Below are 21,400 nucleotides of genomic sequence, written 5' to 3'. Positions count from 1 at the left end.
AGGAACAAGTACAGAAGAATTAAACAGCACCCTCACATCTCACAAATCTACCTTTAAAAGATAAAGCCAGGCATATTAAAATTTTTAAGAGTTTATTTGAGCAAAATGCAATTTGAATTGGGCAGCACCAAACCAGAATGGGTTAAGGGCATTCCACCCACAGGAGCTCAAGGAGAGACTTTTATAGAGAAAAGGTGGAAGCAAAGTGAGGAAACTAGTGATTAGCTGTAACTAAAGCCCAAGTGGCTATTTGTGATTGGTTGTCCTTAGTTTCAATTTTGTAACCTTGAGACTTTCCAAGGCATAGAGTTTGGTTTGTTTACACAGGCTGCCACAGTATTGGAGCCACCCCAGTCTGACAGCCTGCTTGCTTCATTGATTTAACACTATTAAATGGCAAAGCTGAGGTCAGAAACAGAACTTGTGCTTACTAGCCTCATGCCTATTTCACTCTCACTGTCTTCTGGAAACAAACAAAACAGAGAGATGGACAGACTCCCTGGATTCAGGATCTGATTCAGACTTCTGCAGTGTGACACGAAGCCTTTGAGGACACAAAGCCCAGGTTGCTGCCATCAGCCTTGCATGTGGACTACTGCCTGCTGCAGGGGGAAGTGCACCATGGTTCAGAGCCAAAGTCCAAATTGGCAGCCCCTGAGCAGAACCTAGAATTCAAACATGGTTGGTCTACACTGGTTTAAAAAAGTCAGATGTACACATTTGTATTTCCTTTTTCTTTTGAAAAATGAAAATTATGGGAAAATAAAAATCTGGCCAACCTTGTTTTAGATGCCCTTGTGAAAAAAGAATTGATGCTTTTGAGCTGTGATGTTGAAGACTCTTGAGAGTCACTTGGGCTGCAAGGAGATCAAACCAGTCAATCCTAAAGGAAATCAACCCTAAATATTCATTAGAAGGACTGATGCTGAAGCTGAAGCTCCAATACTTTGGCCACCTGATGTGAAGAGTCAACCAATTAGAAAAGACCCTGATGCTGGGAAAGATTGAAAGCAGGAGGAGAAGGGGACGACAGAGGATGAGATGGTTGGATGGCATCACCGACTCGATGGACATGAGTTTGTGCAAGCTCCGGGAGATGGTGAAGGACAGGGAAGCCTGATGTGATGCAGTCCATGGGGTTGCAGAGAGTCAGGCACAACTGTGTGACTGAACAGCAACAACAACAAAATCTGGCCAACCTGGTTTCAAATGCCCATGTGGCAATGGGGCAAAGTGTTCTTTAAGTGTGGTGTCCTCTCACTTTCTGACATTCTCACCCTCCTGTTGTCTTACTCCCAGCTTCCATAGGTGTCCCCTGTCACCTATTTTGGGACTCCTGATCAACTTAGTCAGGGAATGGAGAAATTTAGCACTTCCCAGCTCTGAAAGCACATGATGATGTAATTTAGGAGCATGTCTGAAATCCCATGGGCCCACCTCAAGAGGAGATTGAGAAATGGCAGCTATTGTATTTGGACCCTGAAAATCTTCAGGCAGTGCATTTGCCTGATTCTAATAGCTTCTAAAGTACTTCTGAGAAGTTTGATAAATTGTGACCATGTAAATGTATGGCTCCCAGATGAGTAATTCTCTGATCATGAGAAATCAGAGAGTGGTTTGAGAGAGAAAATTATCTTCTAACTCTTCAGGGTGTGCTGTGTTCTTTTGAACTAGAAGAGAATTGTCCAGAATATTCTTTTTCATAATTCTTTTAGGACCCCTGGAAAACACTTGCCTCGAAGTTTCTGACTCATCCAAACACTGAATTACTCATAATAACCATACTTTCTTCTGGAGAATCCAAGTACTGTAAACCAGCTACAATTCTTTAAAACAATAAATGGGAGGTAGTAGCGTTCCCTTTCCCTGGATAAAAAGTGAAAGCACGAAGAAGTCAAGTGAAATGGCAACCCACTCCAGTGTTCTTGCCTGGAGAATCCCAGGGACGGGGAAGCCTGGTAGGCTGCCATCTATGGGATCGCACAGAGTCAGACACAACTGAAGCGACTTAGCAGCAGCGTTCCCTTTCCCTGGGACGACCCAGAGGGATGGTATGGGGAGGGAGGAGGGAGGAGGGTTCAGGATGGGGAACACATGTATACCTGTGGCAGATTCATTTCAATATTTGGTGAAACCAATACAATATTGTAAAGTTTAAAAGTAAAATAAAATTTAAAAAAAAGTGAAAGCACAAAGAAGTCAAGTGATTCCCTTAGAGGGCATGGAGCACGTCAAGAGGACATCAGTGACTAAACTCTGACCCTGCCTCAGCTGTTGCTCCAGCTAGAGAGTATTCTATCAGTTTCTTATGTTGTTAGCTGGCCCATTTTTTCCAGATTGCTTATGGGTTTTGTACATCTTAATGAATTAGCACTACACAAATGTTTGTAAAACAATTTGGCTTAGCATAGATTTGTTTGCTTCAAGAAAATGGGGATGGATTGTTTTTTATAAATTACAAAAATAATGCATGAATGTTGCCCCAAAGACAATATGGAGAAACTAAAAAGAGGAAAATAAAGATTACCTATAATGTCATAGAGAGAGATAACAATGGCTAACATTTTAGTATACACTGTACCCAACATTTTTTATGTATATAGTCAGCCATAATACAACTACACTTTTATATATATATATACTTAGGATCATAATATACAGATATTTTGTAACCTAATTTTTCCTCTCAAAATAAATCCTAAAAATCTTTCCAGGTCAGTAATATCGATCTGCACCATCATTTTAAAAGATCACAGTGTTTCATTGTATTCATACTTTTTTTATACTTTAACTAACCAATCTCCTATTGTTGACATTTAATTTTTGCTTAATATTTTTGTAATGACTAAACAATGCTTCAGTGAGTATCTTTGCACAGTTGCCTAATATTTCTTTGAGAAAAAACACCTGAAATAGACTTTTGTGTTGAGACATAAATATTTTTAAAGCTTTTGTAGACATTGCCTTATTGTTTCTAGAACTTTGACACATTTATGCTTTCATCACCAGGGTTTGATAATGTGACAAAAAGAAGCCTTTTTAGTACTTTTTTTCTTCTTTTTTTAGCTCTACAGTTTGGGGAGAAGAAACGCAAGAAAGGAGCTTCGTTCCAAATGGTTGCATCTCTGCATAAAGTAATTTTTAATTGTATCTATTCATATATTAGCTGCTTCACAATCTGCATATATTACTTATTTGTAATTTTACATCTTCTTATGAGGATAAAGTATCTGAAGTTAACCAAGTTGGAAAAGTTGAATATTATCTTGGTATTTATGGATTTTAGTGGGCAATGTTTATCTCCTACTTAGATCCTGTTTATCAGCCTGGCACTCATCTTACCATTGATGGAAGTATAGGCTCATAACAACTCACAGTTGCCAGAATGGGAAGCTAAGTAATCTCCTTCCCTGCCTCTCAAGACTTTGGTCCCTCCCTTGCCTCAAGGAGATACCAACTGTAGTATAATTGGTGCATTTATGTTCAGAGCTTTTGCAGGACTCAGACTAAACTGAGTCCATGCCATTGCTTTTTTCTTCCCCTCCCCTGCTTGGCTTTCCTCCTTCTCCAGATAAATCTCTTGAACCAGAAGCTCCATCTCAGATTCTGCTTCCAGATAAAGATAAAATTTTTACAGACAGAATACTTGAGAAACAATTTCTTTCTTCAAGTTATTTTATTGCCCTTCCATAAACTATTGCTACCAAATTGCTACCAAACAGGTAGATATGATTCACAACAGAACAGTTAGATAAATATTGACTTGTCATAGGAAGAAAATAATGTATTTTGGTAAGCAGGGAAAAATGTTGAATTCATTATTTCTTTGTTGGTTTGTATCTGATTAAGATTAAATTGATCATTGTGGAGACTCTTGTGAGGTGGATTGGACTTTTTAGTGATTTCTAAGTGATTTTGTGTTGATTTATGTTCTCCATTTTAGGAAAACCTAAATAAATTAATGACTAAGCTGAAATCAACTGCACCTCATTTTGTGAGATGCATAAATCCCAATGTGAACAAAACACCAGGTAAGTAAATTTTTTTGTAATCCACACTAGGAAATTCTTTTGATTTAAGCTATGTTGAATGTCTTTCAAAGAAGCATTCACCAGTCTCTTTTATATAAGGGTAGATTTTAATAAAGAAAACTAAAATAAGTTAAAAGTGAGTTTTTCAAAACTTCCTCAAGATTGCCTTTGAATTAAGATTCAGGTGGACATGCAGAAGGATTTCACAAAGCAGACTCAATTGGGTAACGCTAGAATACTTGATATTATCATTTAAATTCCTCCTTGAATTTCATGCTAAAATGTGGATGAGCTTCTATGCCATTGTCTACAAGGGCAAAGTATAAAAAAAAGGAATTGAATAATCAATTAGGGGATTAAGGTGGATATTTCAGCAAAAAGGAAATCATTTGGTCTAAATTATCTAAATTGACCATAAAGAGAGATTCTAAATCTATTTCTAATTGTTAAGAACTCCCTCTAGTCTTGCTTCATCATACTACTATCTTTCCTTTCCTTAATAGTACCCATCTCTTTAGTTATGTACTCCTGGGCAGTAGATACTTTTTTTAAAATGTTTTATTTTTTCTCCTATTTTATTGAGATATAATTAACACGCAATGCTTATAAATTTAGGGTATACAGCATAATGGTTTGCCTTGTATACATTATGAAATGATTATAGGTTTAATTAACATCCATCATGTCTTATAGATTTCAAAACAAAGAGAAAAACATTTCCTTGTGATGAGAACTCTTAGGATTTACTCTCTTAATAATGTTCAGTATACCATACTGCAGTGTTAACTGTAGTCATCATGGTGCACATTCCACCCCTAAGACTTATTTATGTTAAAAATGGAAGCTCACACCTTTTGATGACCTTTCATCCAATTTCCCCTCCCCTCCCCTCCCCTACTTCCGGTAACCACAAAATTGAATCTCTTTTTTTATGCATTTGCTTGTTTGTTTTTTAAAGATTCCATGTATAAGTGAGTGATATTTTCACCATAAGCTTCTTTGCTATTAACACCTTGGTGCAAGCATTTTTGCAGCAAACTTTCACCTACAGGACCAATTAGCCATCAAGCAATTTTGTCATAAAAGATAAAACAACAACAACAAAAAAGAGGGACATTAAAAGAATATAATTAAACATGAAAAATGAATAATAAAATTAAAAACATTGTATTGTGAAATATGAAATATTTGAATTACTTAAAATGTATGTAGATCCATGGCAATGCTGCAAGCATAGCTGATTTTACTTTGTGGGTTGAACCTAACCATTTATCTTCCAAGTCTTTGTTCATAGTTCATTATACATTTTTTTTGGCTTGTTGATTCATCTTTTTGTTCTGCACTACACTTTTTATTTTTTGCAAAAATGTCTTCCCTCAGTGAGAGAGGTGTCACTAAATACAAGTACTAAAATAGACGTTTGTAACTGAGCTTTGTGTCATGTTGTGAAAGCGTTCCACACTACTATTTGCTCTTGGCATATTGTCACATGTCTGTTGGTAGATGTTCCAGGTTCTATGGAAAATGTGGGTTCCCCTCTGCACTGTGGAGGCCCTCGGCCTCTTTCAGATTCATGGAATATGAGAATGAGAGTGCTGTGCCAATGGAGAAATGAAACCAAACTGTCAGCCAGTTGAAACCAGTTATTTTATCTTTTATGGCAAAATTGCTGCATGGCCAATTAGTTATACAATGAAAACACCAGTGGGAGGAATGCTTTCAGGAAAGACATTTAGGATGAAAATATCTAGAATCATAAATGAGATCATATGGTATTTGTCTTTCTCTGGCTTATTTTGTTTAGCATAATGACCTCAAGGTCCTTTTATGTTTTCATACATGGGAGGATATCTTCCTTTTATATGGCTGAATAATATTCCATTATACATATATACCACATCTCTTTTAGCTGTTCATCCATCAAGGGACACTTAGGTTGTTTCTGTTTCTTGGCTTTTGTAGTGGACACTTTTTAATGAGTGGATAGTGCTGGGGTGAGGTCATGAGATAGGTAGGTGGTGGTGAATTATTTATGTTTTAATTAACAAAGCAAAGTTTTTACAGATGTTAATTACAGGGATTGCTTTCCTTACTTCTTGGATTTGAATATTCCCAGCCTTCTCTTTTGAATTACTGGCTTTTATGGAGCTTGGTTGGAGGCTGTCAGCCTCGAAGCTGTGTATGTGACAAGCACTTACTGTCTTCGGAGCGCTAATCATCCTTGGATTAGGTAGCCAGATGTTGCTGATCCTGATTTCTGAGGTTCTGCAAAACCTTGCATTTTTATTAACATCCTGTAATTAAGACCCCAATCTTGACAGTCTGTGACCTGTTTGGGGAAAGTGTGATGCTAAACAATGATGCTGCAGTTTGAGTTTTTGCAATGCAAACACTTCATGTTCACTCATGCTGTATGTTTTTTGCCTTATTGTTTCTCATCAGCTGGGTTTCTGAATGCATCTAGGGACACTGCTTCCATCTAGCAAGGAATCTAATTAGCTGCCTCTATTTTGAAGCAATTCTGTTACCTATTAGAGTTGGCTCCCATCGAGCCAGCTCTGATATCAGCAGGGTATTTTTTTTTTTAATTCTTAAGACAAAGTCATAAGAAAAGCTTCATGATCTAATCAGAACAGTTCTTCATATGTCCTTAAAGGGAATAAGCATGCCTGCTGCTATTATGTCACAGAACTCGGCTTTCGCTCCTTCTCACAGATGATCTGTTTCTGTCTGTGACAGGGATGGGAGTACAGGACTATGGATGTATGTCCTACCGCTTATTTCTGTGACCCTGGACAGAAGCAGAAAATCATCTCATTCCCATTTTCCTTATAACATTCTAGCAGGTCTTTGTTAGGAGAGTGCCATTTGGCTTCTTCCAGATGTCTTACTGAGAGCCAGATACAATGGCTTATTGGTTGGCTTTTCAAAGGCTTCTATCAGAGACTGCAGCTGCAGCTCTAGTGGGCTTCATCTCAGGAACAAAGGGGTACTAGGAGAAGGCTTATACTTTAGAACACAACTTAAGTTTTCTCAAGATCACCAGAAGAGAATGTAGGCTGGGTGTGGCCAGTTCTTCCCAAATGCGAAACAGTAAACAGAATTTTGTGGCTGTGCTTACCTTCCCCTTTCTTTGCATTCTCCCTTCTTGTAATCCCTTCCCCTTCCTACTTGGAGGTGCCAGTTCTCTTTTGTGTTTTATCCCCACTCTAGTTGATTTTTGACTGGCAAATGGATATTATACCGGCCATTTACATTAGGACAAAAATGTATTTTTTCACCTTCTAGGAGTATTTGCTTATATAATCTTGACTAACCGTGAACTAAAGGATTCATCCCAGGTAAATCCTACCTAGAGACTGCTACATTATAGGTGGGGACTTTGAGAGCCATCAGGCTGACAGTGAATGAGTCCTTTTAACTATCAAGTAGAGAACACCAGATTCAGACTCTTTTAACCCACGATGCAGCAACTAGGACAAAATCTAGGGTAACCATCATTTTAGACATGGACTCATGGTGAACCTCTTTCTTCAGGTGTAATGGACCCTTATTTGGTTCTACAGCAGCTGCGCTGTAATGGTGTCTTAGAAGGGATCACGATATGCCGTGAAGGTTTTCCACACCGACTGCTGTATGCTGATTTTAAGCAAAGGTAAACATACATCCTGGGATTCAAGAAGCCTGGAGCATTTCTTTTTCCCCCTTCTCTTTCTGAGTGCTTAGGCATGCATTGTTTGTTTGGTGGATATCCTCCAGACTACAGATCGATGTGTTTTGGTGGTGGTGAGATATATGATGACAGAGTTCCATTATTATTTCCCCTTAAATCCAACATCCATGTAGCTGTAATATCCTTAAATCTCTATTACTGGATAATAGACCCACATATAGAAGAAATATATAGAGAAGAACGATACAGAGGCTGAATTGAATCTCTGAAATGTTGTTGGTACTTAATCGTAGCTGCCATCCAAGCGGGCTGTTTCTTTCCTAGCAGAGCCTGTGAAAGGCAGAAAGCCAGCAGGGTATGCGGCAGGAGGCAAGAGAGGTATTTTTGCTTTCTATTTCCTGAATTCTAAAAGTGTCAATTATAAGTCATCAAGCTAATTTGAGCAAAGTATAGTAGAGTAGAAAGAGTACCTGTGTCAGTATTAAGAAGCATATTTCTAGCTCTCCACCAACTCACCATTACTACGAGGAAATCCTGGGAAAGTTCTTTAATGTCTCTGCTTCTCAGTGTCCTTATCTGTACTTAGAGACACTTAAGCCTGTCTCTTTGTCTTTCCTCTGATCCCTACTCCACTCTCCCGCTCCTTCCTCTTGAGCATAAAATCAAGTGAGGTGGTCTTGACAGCACTATGAAAAGTATAAACTATTATACCAAAGGAAAGAATTATTGCTTGTATCCTCATTATTATTGCCAAGAGTTTTGTGAAAATTGAACATATTGATAGGAGAGGTGGAAGTTTATATATATATAGACACACTTCCCTTTGCCTTACTTGTCCAAATTATTCTTTATATGCACCCCTGACCTCAGGATTTATTCTTTACTTAAATTAGGTACTACATTCTGAACCCAAGGGTGTTTCCAAAGAGCAAATTTGCAAGCAACAGAAAAGCAGCTGAAGAATTACTTGACTCCTTAGAGATAGACCATACCCAGTACCGCTTTGGAATCACTAAGGTAACCAGAGAACCACAAAGAATGCATTTGGAAAAGAGTGGGAGGAAAATCTGTATATCTGAAAATACCCATGAAAATGCAATTATAAGGCTTTTACAGCTCTTGTGACCACAAATAATACAAATAGAACTCTGTTGAGAGTGAAAACTTTGGCTATGTTGAGAGAGAAAATTTGAAAGTCAATGCTTTTTGAAACTTAGCCTTGATTACATTGTTTTGCTCTATCATTTTTATATATTTATTTTTAATTGGAGGATAATTGCTTTACAATATTGTGTTGGTTTCTGCCATATATCAACATGAATTGGCCATAGGTATGAGATGGTTAGGTAGTATCACTCAATGGACATGAATTTGAGCAAACTCTGAGAGATAGTGAAGGACAGAGAAGCCTGGTGTGCTACAAGTCCATGGGGTTGCAAAGAGTCAGACATGACTTAGTGACTGAACACACACATATATATGTCCCCTCCTTCTTGAACCTCTCTCCCACCTCCTACCCCATCGCACCCCTCTAGGTTGTCTCAGGGCACAGGATTTGAACTTCCTGCATCATACAGCAAGTTTCCCTTGGCTATCTAATTTTACCTATGGTAATGTATATGTTTAAGTGCTACTCTCTCAATTCAGCCCACCCTCTCCTGCCCCGACTGCATCCACAAATCTGTTCTCTCTGCATCTCCTTTGCTGCCCTGCTGTAGGTTCATCAGTTCTATCTTTCTAGATTCCATATATATGCGTTAATATACGATATTTGTCTATCTCTTTCTGACTTAACTTCACCCTGTATAATAGGCTCTAAGTTCATACACCTCATTAGAACTGAGTCAAATACATTCCTTTTTATGTCTGAGTAATATTCCCTTGTGTACAACTTCTTTATTAATCTCTCTGTCAATAGACATCTAGGTTGCTTCCATGTTCTAGCTATTGTAAATAGTGCTGCGATGAACATTGGGATACATGTGTCTTCTTCAATTATGGTTTTCTCAGGGAATATGACCAGTAGTGGGATTGCTGGGCTATATGATAATTTCATTTCTAGTTTTTTAAGGACTTTCCATTCTGTTCTCCATAGTGGCTGTATCAATTTTCATTCCCACCCCAAAAGAGGGCTCCCTTTTCTCCATACCCTTTCCAGCACATATTGTTGGTAGATTTTTTAATGATGGCCTTGATTATATTTATTAATACATCTTTATAATTACTTATCTAAGCAAGTTTGTGCCAAGATATAAAATAATTAATCAACTTTAGGGTGATAAAAAATGTTTATATACATCAGAGCTAGACAAAATTGAATCAACTTACTGGAGATAACTGCCTGTCTGCATGTGAACAGATTCATCCATAAGTATGCTCTCAGGAAATTAATTCTGAAAGACTGCCTGAGTAACTAAAAACAGTAAAATCAACCCTACTATCCAAAACGTTAGTCCAAAGCTAATTTCCTTAAATTTGATTCACTAAATTCTGCTTCATCTTGGAGATTTTGGCAGATCCACATATTTTGGGAAACCGCTAACACATTTGGTTTTCACCTGACAGTGTCAGGGTGTTTCTAATGACATCCATGTGTTAAGTTGCTTTAGTCATGTTTGACTCTTGTGACCCCGTGGACTGTAGCCTGCCAGCCTCCTCTGTCCATGGAGTTCTCCAGGCAAGAATACTGGAATGGGTTGCTATTTCCTTCTGGGGATCTTTCTGACCTAGGGATCAAACCCGAGTCTCCTGTGTCTCCTGCATTGCAGGCAGATTCTTTACTGCTGAGCCACTGGGAAAGCCATAAAAGGGCCAGGTTATTTAAAGGAGAATTGGAGGATGTATGATAAAGAGCTTACATAAAAAGAAATCTGTTGGACATGCTTATAAAATGGTACTCAACTCCTACATTTTGAGTACCTGTTTCTGCTGATTTTTACTCCTGGTACCTTGCTTCCTTGTATGTTTAGTTATTTTTGTTGCGTACTGCTTACCTAGGCTAGGACTATTATGAGTTGAGGGGCTTCCCAGGTAGCACTAGTGGTAAAGAATCCACCTGCCAATGCAGAAGACTTGAGTTTGGTCCCTGGGTTGGGAAGATCCCTTGGAGAAGAGCACGGCTACCCACTCCAATATTTTTGCCCAGAGAATCCTATGGACAGAGAAGCCTGGTGGTCCCTAGGGTCACAAAGAATCCAACATGACTGAAGTGACTCAGCACACAACATAAATTGAGAGCCTCCTGAAGCACAAAATCTGAGGCAGCACTCACTCGTGGTGTAAGTACTGACTTGTACAACCCTGAAAGTGAGTGCTGCCTTAACATTTGTGCTTTAAGTACCTCACTCACCTCATCCTGACCCTTACTAATGATTCTTAAAAAAAAAAAATTATGTGTATTTTTTTTTATCGTCTAAGATGAAGGTGACTTTCTCTAGAGCAGTGGTCAGCAAACTATGGCCTAAGGGCCATATCAATGGCCTATTTTTTATATGGCCCCCTTGCTAAAAATGATTTGGCATTTTTAAAGAGGAAGAAAAATGAAAAAAGAGGAGGAGGCACAGGTAGAGGAGGTAGGGAGAAGGGAGGGAGTGGGTGTGGGAGTAGAGGTTCTACAGAGACTGAGTGTGGCCTGCAAAGCCTAAAAATTTTCACTATCTGGCACTTTACAGATAAAGTGTGCAGACCCCTGCCTGGGCCTAGCTTCAAATTAAAACCAAGTTCCTTAAACAACCTAGACATAGCTAATAGATTGGGAGGAGGACAGTCTAAGTTCTTAAGGAACTAATACAACCACAGGATTAAATGAAGTTTTTTGCTTTGGCAAGCTTTAGGTTTATAAAACCAAACTTTCTAGAATGTACATTTTACACATTATGAAAAATTAACAAGAAATAGAACTGATCATCAAATACATTAGTTGCTCATATGGCCATTCAATAGACATTTACTGAATGCCCACTAGGACTGGAACTGACATCTGACATTTCTTTTAGGTGCTTTTAAAAGCTGGCTCTCTGAGCAAACTGGAAGCCATGAGAGATGAGAGATTATCAAAAGTCTTCACATTGTTCCAAGCCAGAGTACGGGGAAAACTGATGCAAATCAAATTCCAAAGGATTCTGGAAGAGAGGTATGATATCCCACCCTGCACCCCCACTGCTAGAGCAACAGTGTGCCTCAGTCTAGGCGACTTCTCACTGCCTTATAATGAGTCAGGGTAGAGAGCTCTGCCACCTTTGCTTAGTCTGGGACTTAATGTGAAATTTTTAAAATTATGGAACACCAAACAGAGCACAAACGGCTTTTATTACCCTAACTAAGAATAAGCATAATTCAGATATTTCTTGCATTGCTTCCAGTCTTCCCTTTGGAGGGATTCTTTATAGTTGGCAAAGTCTGGCTCTCTGAGAGTGGTGTGACTCATAATTCAAAACAGAAGCAGACCTAGAAGGGCTGGCAGGCATCTCACAGCCAACTCTGTGGGGAAATTTGCTGTAAAGCAGGTATGTTTTCTGACCACTTTACAGCGTCCCCTGGGTCAGAAACTGATTCTTGGTGACATGTAACCATAACTCTCTTACTTCAATTCAGGCAGGTTCACTAGGGACATTTATCACCACCTCTGGACACTGAGTGTAGGTTTTGTTAATCCTTTAATATAATTATGGAAAAGCAAGCTCCAAACAAAGGGATTTTGAGCAAGGGGTTCTGTGGTTGTCATATTTACTTTTTGCTGTAGATAGGTCCACAGGTCTTGGTATGATTTGCTTACTTGACAGTTGTTAATTCCTTCTGTTTCCCCAAAGAAGAGAGAAACCATTACATTATCAGAGATATCAGAGAGACGTCTCCTAAGAGTTTTCCATGACTCCCATATAGTATCCAACATGGTATGGGAGTTTATGAGAGTTCAGGGATCAGGAGATATGACTTCTGTTACAGGTTTTGTAAACTTGTATGAGACTCTTAATTTTCTCAGTTCACCTCCTTCACCTCTAAAATGAGGTATTTACTATCCATCCTGTCTAAATGACTTTAGACATTTAACAAATGACTTTAAAAGAATTATTATGAAATATTTCAAACACAAAAAATAGAGAAAATACTATAATGTGTACTCATGGAGCTGTCATAAAAGTATATCAATTCCTAACATTTTCTCTGCAACTCCTCACAACTTAAAAATAAATAAATTAATAGACAAAGTAGAAGCCTTTCATGTATTTCTTCCTTGATCCAGGTCCTATTCCTAGCTCCCCAGATCCTGAATTTGTGTTTGTCACTCTGTTTCATTCAAGTTTCACATATAAAACAGAAAAAAGCCACAGTTATCAAGACGGTATGGTACTGGCACAAAGACAGAAATATTGATCAATGGAACAAAATAGAAAGCCCAGAGATAAATCCACACACCTATGGACACCTTATCTTTGACAAAGGAGACAAGAATATACAATGGATTAAAGACAATCTCTTTAACAAGTGGTGCTGGGAAATCTGGTCAACCACTTGTAAAAGAATGAAACTAGAACACTTTCTAACACCATACACAAAAATAAACTCAAAATGGATTAAAGATCTCAACATAAGACCAGAAACTATAAAAATCTTAGAGGAGAACATAGGCAAAACACTCTCTGACATACATCACAGCAGGATCTTCTATGACCCACCTCCCAGAATATTGGAAATAAAAGCAAAAATAAACAAGTGGGACCTAATTAAACTTAAAAGCTTCTGCACAACAAAGGAAACTATTAGCAAGGTGAAAAGGCAGCCTTCAGAATGGGAGAAAATAATAGCAAATGAAGCAACTGACAAACAACTAATACTCAAAAATATACAAGCAACTCCTACAGCTCAACTCCAGAAAAATAAACGACCCAATCAAAAAATGGGCCAAAGAACTAAATAGACATTTCTCTAAAGAAGACATACAGATGGCTAACAAACACATGAAAAGATGCTCAACATCACTCATTATCAGAGAAATGCAAATCAAAACCACTATGAAGTACCATTTCACGCCAGTCAGAATGGCTGCGATCCAAAAGTCTACAAGCAATAAATGCTGGAGAGGGTGTGGAGAAAAGGGAATTCTCTTACACTGTCGGTGGGAATGCAAACTAGTACAGCCACTATGGAGAACAGTGTGGAGATTCCTTAAAAAACTGGAAATAGAACTGCCTTATGATCCAGCAATCCCACTGCTGGGCATACACACTGAGGAAACCAGAAGGGAAAGAGACACGTGCACCCCGATGTTCATCGCAGCACTGTTTATAATAGCCAGGACATGGAAGCAACCTAGATGTCCATCAGCAGATGAATGGATAAGAAAGCAGTGGTACATATACACAATGGAGTATTACTCAGCCATTAAAAAGAATACATTTGAATCAGTTCTAATGAGATGGATGAAACTGGAACCTATTATACAGAGTGAAGTAAGCCAGAAAGAAAAACACCAATACAGTATACTAACACATATATATGGAATTTAGAAAGATGGTAACAATAACCCTGTGTACGAGACAGCAAAAGAGACACTGATATATAGATCAGTCTTATGGACTCTGTGGGAGAGGGAGAGGTTGGGGAGATTTGGGAGAATGGCATTGAAATATGTATAATATCATGTATGAAACGAGTCACCAGTACAGGTTCGATGCACAATACTGGATGCTTGGGGCTGGTGCACTGGGATGACCCAGAGGGAGGGTATGGGGAGGGAGGAGGGAGGAGGGTTCAGGATGGGGAACACAGGTATACCTGTGGCGGATTCATTTCGATATTTGGCAAAACTAATATAATACTGTAAAGTTTAAAAATAAAATAAAATTTTTTAAAAAATAGAAAAAAAAATAAAAGAAAAAGATGTAACATTTTTCTGTAGTTACTCACAATATATTCTGAAAAATAAATAAACAGACACAGTTGAAGTCCCTTGTGTATTTCTCCCTGGATCCAAGTTCTACAGAGATATGCAGATATCCTTAAAAGGTTACATGATTCTGCAAGTTTTTAGTCTCCATGGAAACATTGTGTGTCTGTTATCTTAAAATTTGTTCTTTACACACAGTACTAGTTTTGAAATTAGTTGATATTGATAAATCTATGGCTAGATTATTGATCTTAATTGTTGGACAATATTCTGTTGCATGAATATACTACAATTTATTTATCCACTTGCCAGCTCAATTAAACTTATTTATAATTTTTTATATACAAACAATTCTGCAGTGATATTTTTATAAATGTCTCCCCTTGCACATAATCAAGAGTTTCTTGAGCATGGTGGTGGTGGTGGTGGTTTAGTCGCTAAGTTGCCTCTGACTCTTGCGACCCCATGGATGGTAACCCACTAGGCTCCTCTGTCCATGAGATTCTCCAGGCAAGGATACTGGAGTGGGTTGCCATTCCTTCTACAGGGGATCTTTCCAACCAAGGAATCGAACCCGGATCCCCTGCATTGCAGGCAGATTCTTCCCCTTATAAGGGAAGCCCTTCTTGAGGGTAGTGTGACTCAAAGTGCTGGTGCAATGGCTGATAGTATGTAGGTAGCAGCTGGCCAAGGCTCACACTTTGAGTGGCATTTCTCTAGGTATGAATTATAATATTAGGTTTTAGGCTATACACAGCTCCAGCTTTATGAGATGTCGCCAAAATGCTTTTCATTTTACTCTTTACCAGAAGTTTATGGAAGTCCCATGACTCTATATCCTCATCAACTTGTGGCATTTCAATTTCAAAGACTTGCCAAACTGGGTCATATTTCTGACTTTGGGGGAAGATATAATTTTCCTCTTAATATCATGTTTTCCATAGATTTTTTTTGTAGATATGAAATGTTATATAGAGGACATTTGTGCCATCTTATTTTGTTAATCATGTTTACCAAGAAATGATTAAATTCCTTTTTTGCATCTATGAAATAATTACATGGTTGGGCTTCCCAGGAGGCACTAGTGGTAAAGAACCAGCTTGCCAGTGCAGGAGACACCAGAGACAGGGGTTTGATCCTTGAGTCAGGAAGATCCCCTGGAAGATGGAATGGCAATCCCCCTCCAGTATTCATACCTGGAGAATCCCAAAGAGAGAGGAGCCTGGTGGACTGCAGTCCATGGGGTCACAAAGAGTCAGACACGACTGAGCAACTAACACTTTCACTTTCACTCTTTCTCCAGTAACTCATAAATGTGTTAAGTTAAATTAATAGATTAAAAGGTGTTAAACCCACTTTGTTTATGAAATATGATCTTTTTCATACATTGTGGTGTTGGTTATAATATTATAGTATTTCTGCATCAATGTTCGTGAATAAGTTTGGCCTGTAATTGTTTCCCCTGCTTTTATCTGACTTTTAATTGAAGTTAGCTTAATCTCATAAAAGAGTTAGGCAGTGTTTCCTCTTTTCAAAACATGAAATGATTTATTTTGATTATTTATTTTTGAGTTTTTGGTAAAATTTGCCTATAAAACCATCCAGATCTGGTATTTCTTTCATGATAGATTTTTCAGATTTGATTTAATTTATTTAATAGTTATAGGCCTATTGAGATTTTGTTCTTAGATCAATTTCTTTAGAAAAAGAAATTTTACATATTTAAAAAATCTTCCAATTTGCTAGATTATAATTTTTAATCTCCATCATATCTACAATTATGTTTCTAAAACATAATCATAGATTATTATATTCTTAGGATTCTTAGGTATTAATATGCCTAATACTATTTATGCTCTTTCTATTTTCTTGATTATTCATGTGGCGAATTTTACCAAAAACTCAAAAATAAATAATCAAAATAAATCATTTCATGTTTTGAAAAGAGGAAACACTGCCTAACTCTTTTATGAGATTAAGCTAACTTCAATTAAAAGTCAGATAAAAGCAGGGGAAACAATTACAGGCCAAACTTATTCACGAACATTGATGCAGAAATACTATAATATTATAACCAACACCACAATGTATGAAAAAGATCATATTTCATAAACAAAGTGGGTTTAACACCTTTTAATCTATTAATTTAACTTAACACATTTATGAGTTACTGGAGAAAGAGTGAAAGTGAAAGTGTTAGTTGCTCAGTCGTGTCTGACTCTTTGTGACCCCATGGACTGCAGTCCACCAGGCTCCTCTCTCCTTGGGATTCTCCAGGCATGAATACTAGAGGGGATTGCCATTCCATCCTCCAGGGGATGTTTATTTAATTAGATTATTTAAATTTAAGTGAAAGTCTCTCAGTCATGTCCAACTCTTTGTGACCCTATGGATTATACAGTCCATGGAATTCTCCAGGCCAGAATACTGGAGTGGGTAGCCTTTCCCTTCTCCAGAGGATCTTCCCAACCCAGGGAATGAACCAAGGTCTCCCAGATTGCAGGCAGATTTTTTACCAGCTAAGCCACAAGGGAAGAAAATTAAAATTTTCCTTTAGTTAAATTTTAAATACTTTAAAGCATTTAAATTGTTTATGAAAAGACTTAAAGTTTTTTGTTTGTTTGTTTGTTTTCTAGTTCATGAGTTTCTGATCTCAGCTTTATATTATCCTTCCTTCCACTTGCTTGGGTTTATTTTAATTCACAATTTTTTTTTTCAGTGTGTTTAATCAGCTGCTTAATTCTTCCATTGAGTATTTTATTTCAATGACTATACTTTTCAGTGCTAGATATTTTATGTGGTCTTCTTTCAAATCTGTCTGCCTTGTTTTTTCCCCATAGTGGCTCATTCCTTTCTTATTTTGTTTTGTTTTTTTCAATTCTTTCATGTCTTTAAGAACTTTTAGTAATTACTCTATGGTCTCCATTAGATGGTTCCATTTTCTGAAATTCTTGGAGATTTAATTAAATTCTTTATTGTGGGTGCCCACATCAATAACCTCAGATATGCAGATGACACCACCCTTATGGCAGAAAGTGAAGAAACTAAAGAGCCTCTTGATGAAGGTGAAAGAGGAGAGTGAAAAACTTGGCTTAAAGCTGAACATTCAGAAAACTAAGATCATGGCATCCAGTCCCATCACTTCATGGCAAATAGATGGAGAAACAGTGGAAACAGTGTCAGACTTTATTTTTTGGGCTCCAAAATCACTGCAGATGGTGATTGCAGCCATGAGATTAAAAGATGCTTACTCCTTGGAAGAAAAGTTATGACTAACCTAGACAGCATATTGAAAAGCAGAGACATTACTTTGTCAACAAAGGTCCATCTAGTCAAGGCTATGGTTTTTCCAATGGTCGTGCATGGATGTGAGAGTTAGACTATAAAGAAAGCTGAGTGCTGAAGAATTGTTGCTTTTAAACTGTGGTGTTGGAGAAGACTCTTGAGAGTCCCTTGGACTGCAAGGAGATCCAACCAGTCCATTCTAAAGGAGATCAGTCTTGAATATTCATTGGAAGGTCTGATGCTGAAGCTGAAACTCCAATACTTTGGCCACCTGATGCAAAGAGCTGACTCATTTGAAAAGACCCTGATGCTGGGAAAGATTGAAGGCAAGAGGAGAAGGGGATGACCGAGGATGAGATGGTTGGATGGCATCACCGACTTGATGGACATGTTTGGGTGGACTCCGGGAGTTGGTGATGGACAGGGAGGCCTGGCGTGCTGAGGTTCATGGGGTCGCCAAGAGTCGGACACGACTGAGCAACTGAACTGAACACTCACTTATGGTTGAATTTTTTTCTATGTGTTTTGTAATTTTGAATTGTAAGCTAATCTTCAAGGGGACTTTAAGAAAATCTCTAGTGCTTGATTTTAGAGTATTTTCTTCAGTGCACTTTTGCATTTTTCCCCCAAGGACCCAAAGGGTATTTATTACCAGTGTAAAAAATGATTATGTTAATTTCTTTTATATTTCTGTGCTAATCAGATAGTATAATTTAAACTTCAAATACTCAAGTGGTGCTGGCTCATAGTTTTCAAAAAAAATTCCTAGTGTAAAAATATTTTTTTCAACCCTGAGCCCAGACCAAATCAGATGTACTTCTCTTTGACTTCTCTCTGTGCCAGTGGGTGAATTTTTAAATCCTCCTTTTCATTAAGTGAAATTCTTTGAAAATCTCAGCCTGTCTCTTTATCCACAAGGATATAAAAATACAAACTCTACAATACCAAGCCTGGCTTCCTCCTTCCGTGAGGATGGTCAGGCTGCACAAGCATTCACTTTTTGCTCCTTTTTTTTAAGCTCCCTTTATACTTCTTACCCTCTTTAAGGGTCACCTCTCATTATCGAATGTTTGTAGTAGAAGCATTTTCAGGACACCTAGTCCACAACATTGTTAGCCCCAAAATTCCCTCAAAGAGTTTTTGCTAGAATCAAATGAGAGCTTAGATGTAGAAGTGCTTTGAACGCTAATGAGAGTTTATGACTCCTAAAAAGATGTGCTTATTAAGAATCTTAATTTGAAAAATAACTCTCTTATAGTCTAGGTTAACTTGCTTTTCTTTTTTTCCCCCAAACCCTCGATTTAGGGATGCACTTCTTTTGATCCAGTGGAACATAAGAGCTTTCATAGCTGTGAAGAGCTGGCCTTGGATGAGGCTCTTCTTCGAGATCAAGCCTCTTGTTAGATCTGCTGGAATGGGAAAGGAGGGAGCTGGACTGAAGGAAGAGTGTATGCAGCTGCAAAAAGCCTTGGAGAAGTCAGAATCTCAGAGGGAGGAGCTGAAATCAAAGCAAGTCTCCCTCCTCCAGGAAAAGAATGATCTGCTTCTTCAGCTGCAGGCTGTGAGTGGCCCCGCCATTTCTTCTTCAAATCAAGTTTCTAATTAGATTCCCTTGTTTGGCAGGCAGTGTTGACTTGAAAAAATAGAGACACGTGCTTTTCGAGTACTATAGGATTTCATCCAACACAGACAATGGAAACACTTAACGAGACACCCTGTTTTATAGTGAAGTGATTTCATTGGGAAGATGCCTTTGAAAAGGGGATGGATTTTATTAGATAGATTTTAAATTGTGTAAACATATAAATCTATCTTGGGAGCCAGGAAGCTCTTGATCTTAATTTAAATTCTGTAGGTAGCAGGAAACCCATTAGTAAATCAAAAGGTAGGATTTTAGTAGGTCCTGAGAAAAGCTTTACTGAGATCTTCAGGATTATTGCAGTATGCCCCTAACTGGTTTTCCTGATTTTGATCTCCCTATTTGCCCTTCCCCAGTCCAAATCAACATTATAATCAGTTGAGTTCTTAAAACAGCAGTATTCAACCTTGACTTTGCCTCAAACTCATTTGTGAAACACTAGCAATTAAAAGAAAGATGCCTAGACTTGAATCTCAGATATTTGGGTTAAACAGGCCCTGTGTGGGTCCAAATCATCTGTATGGGGGATTCTGATATCCAGTCAGGATTAAGAACCTCTGCCTTGAACAAATATCATGTTGCTTCCCTGATGAACAAACTTCAGATCAAAGAATATCTGAACTCGGCCTTGGCATCTGAGCCTCCTTCCCCAATCTGATGCTGAAGTGCCATTCAGTTCAGTTCATTTCAGTCGTTCAGTCGTGTCCAACTCTTTGCAACCCCATGGACTGCAGAACACCAGGCTTCCCTGTCGATCACTAACTCCTGGAGCCTACTCAAACTCATGTTGATTGAGTCAGTGATGCCATCTAACCATCTCATACTCTGTCATCCCTGTCTCCTGCTGCCTTCACTTCTTCCCAGCATCAGGGTCTTTTCAAATGAGTGAGCTCTTCGCATCACATGGCCAAAGTATTGGAGTTTTAGCTTCAGCATCAGTCGTTCCAATGAACATTCAGGACTGATTTCTTTAGGATTGACTGGTTGGATCTCCTTGCAGTCCAAGGGCCTCTCAAGAGACTTCTCCAACACCACAGTTCAAAAGCATCAATTCTTCAGAGCTCAGCTTTTCTTTATAGTCCAACTCTCACATCCATACATGACTACTGGGAAAACCATAGCTTTGACAAGATGCACCTTTGTTGGTAAAGTGATGTCTCTGCTTTTTAATATGCTGCCTAGGTTTGTCATAGCTTTTCTTCCAAGGAGAAGCATCTTTTAATTTCATGGCTACAGTCACCATCAGCAGTGATTTTGGAGCCCCCCAAAATAAAGTCTGTCACTGTTTCCACTGTTTCCCCATCTATTTGCCAGGAAGTGATGGGACCAGATGCCATGGTCTTAGCTTTATGAATGTAGAGCTTTAAGCCAAATTTTTCACTTTCCTCTTTCACTTTCATCAAGAAGCTCTTTAGATCTTCTTTGCTTTCTGCCATAAGGATGGTGTCATCTACATATCTGAGGTTATTGATATTTCTCCTGGCAATCTTGATTCCAGCTTGTGCTTCATCCAGCCAGGCATTTCACATGATATACTCTGCATGTAAGTTAAATAAGCACGGTGACAATATACAGCTTTGACATACTCCTTCCCTGATTTGGAACTAGTCTGTTGTTCCATGTCCAGTTCTAACTGTTGCTTCCTGACCTGCATACAAATTTCTCAGGAGGCAGGTCAGGTGGTCTGGTATTCCCATCTCTTTAAGAATTTTCCAGTTTGTTGTGATCCACACAGTCAAAGGCTTTGGTATCGTCAATAATGCAAAAATAGATGTTTTTCTGGAACTCTTTTGCTTTTTCGATGATTCAGTGAATGTTGGCAATTTGATCTCTGATTCCTTTGCTAAATCCAGCTTGAATATCTGGACAGTTCATGGTGCACATAC

The 21,400-nt window shown here is 38.3% G+C and overlaps 1 protein-coding gene across 1 annotated transcript in view; it reads left to right on the top strand.

Moving 5' to 3' along the window:
* The window catches only part of MYH15 (myosin, heavy chain 15), a 159,302-nt gene that overhangs the window by 60,593 nt on the left and 77,309 nt on the right, over positions 1-21,400 (top strand). Inside the window, exons 17-22 of the mRNA XM_010838558.1 lie at positions 3,067-3,134; positions 3,944-4,031; positions 7,569-7,686; positions 8,598-8,721; positions 11,700-11,836; positions 19,181-19,436. Of these exons, the coding sequence (XP_010836860.1) occupies positions 3,067-3,134; positions 3,944-4,031; positions 7,569-7,686; positions 8,598-8,721; positions 11,700-11,836; positions 19,181-19,436 (791 nt within the window). The remainder of the gene's footprint in view (positions 1-3,066; positions 3,135-3,943; positions 4,032-7,568; positions 7,687-8,597; positions 8,722-11,699; positions 11,837-19,180; positions 19,437-21,400) is intronic.

Source organism: Bison bison, unplaced genomic scaffold, assembly GCF_000754665.1.
Source record: "Bison bison bison isolate TAMUID 2011002044 unplaced genomic scaffold, Bison_UMD1.0 scf7180017864098, whole genome shotgun sequence".
Lineage (NCBI taxonomy): Eukaryota > Metazoa > Chordata > Mammalia > Artiodactyla > Bovidae > Bison > Bison bison.
The sequence above is the reverse complement of the archived record's forward strand: the minus strand, read 5'-3'. Positions and strand labels throughout refer to the sequence as shown.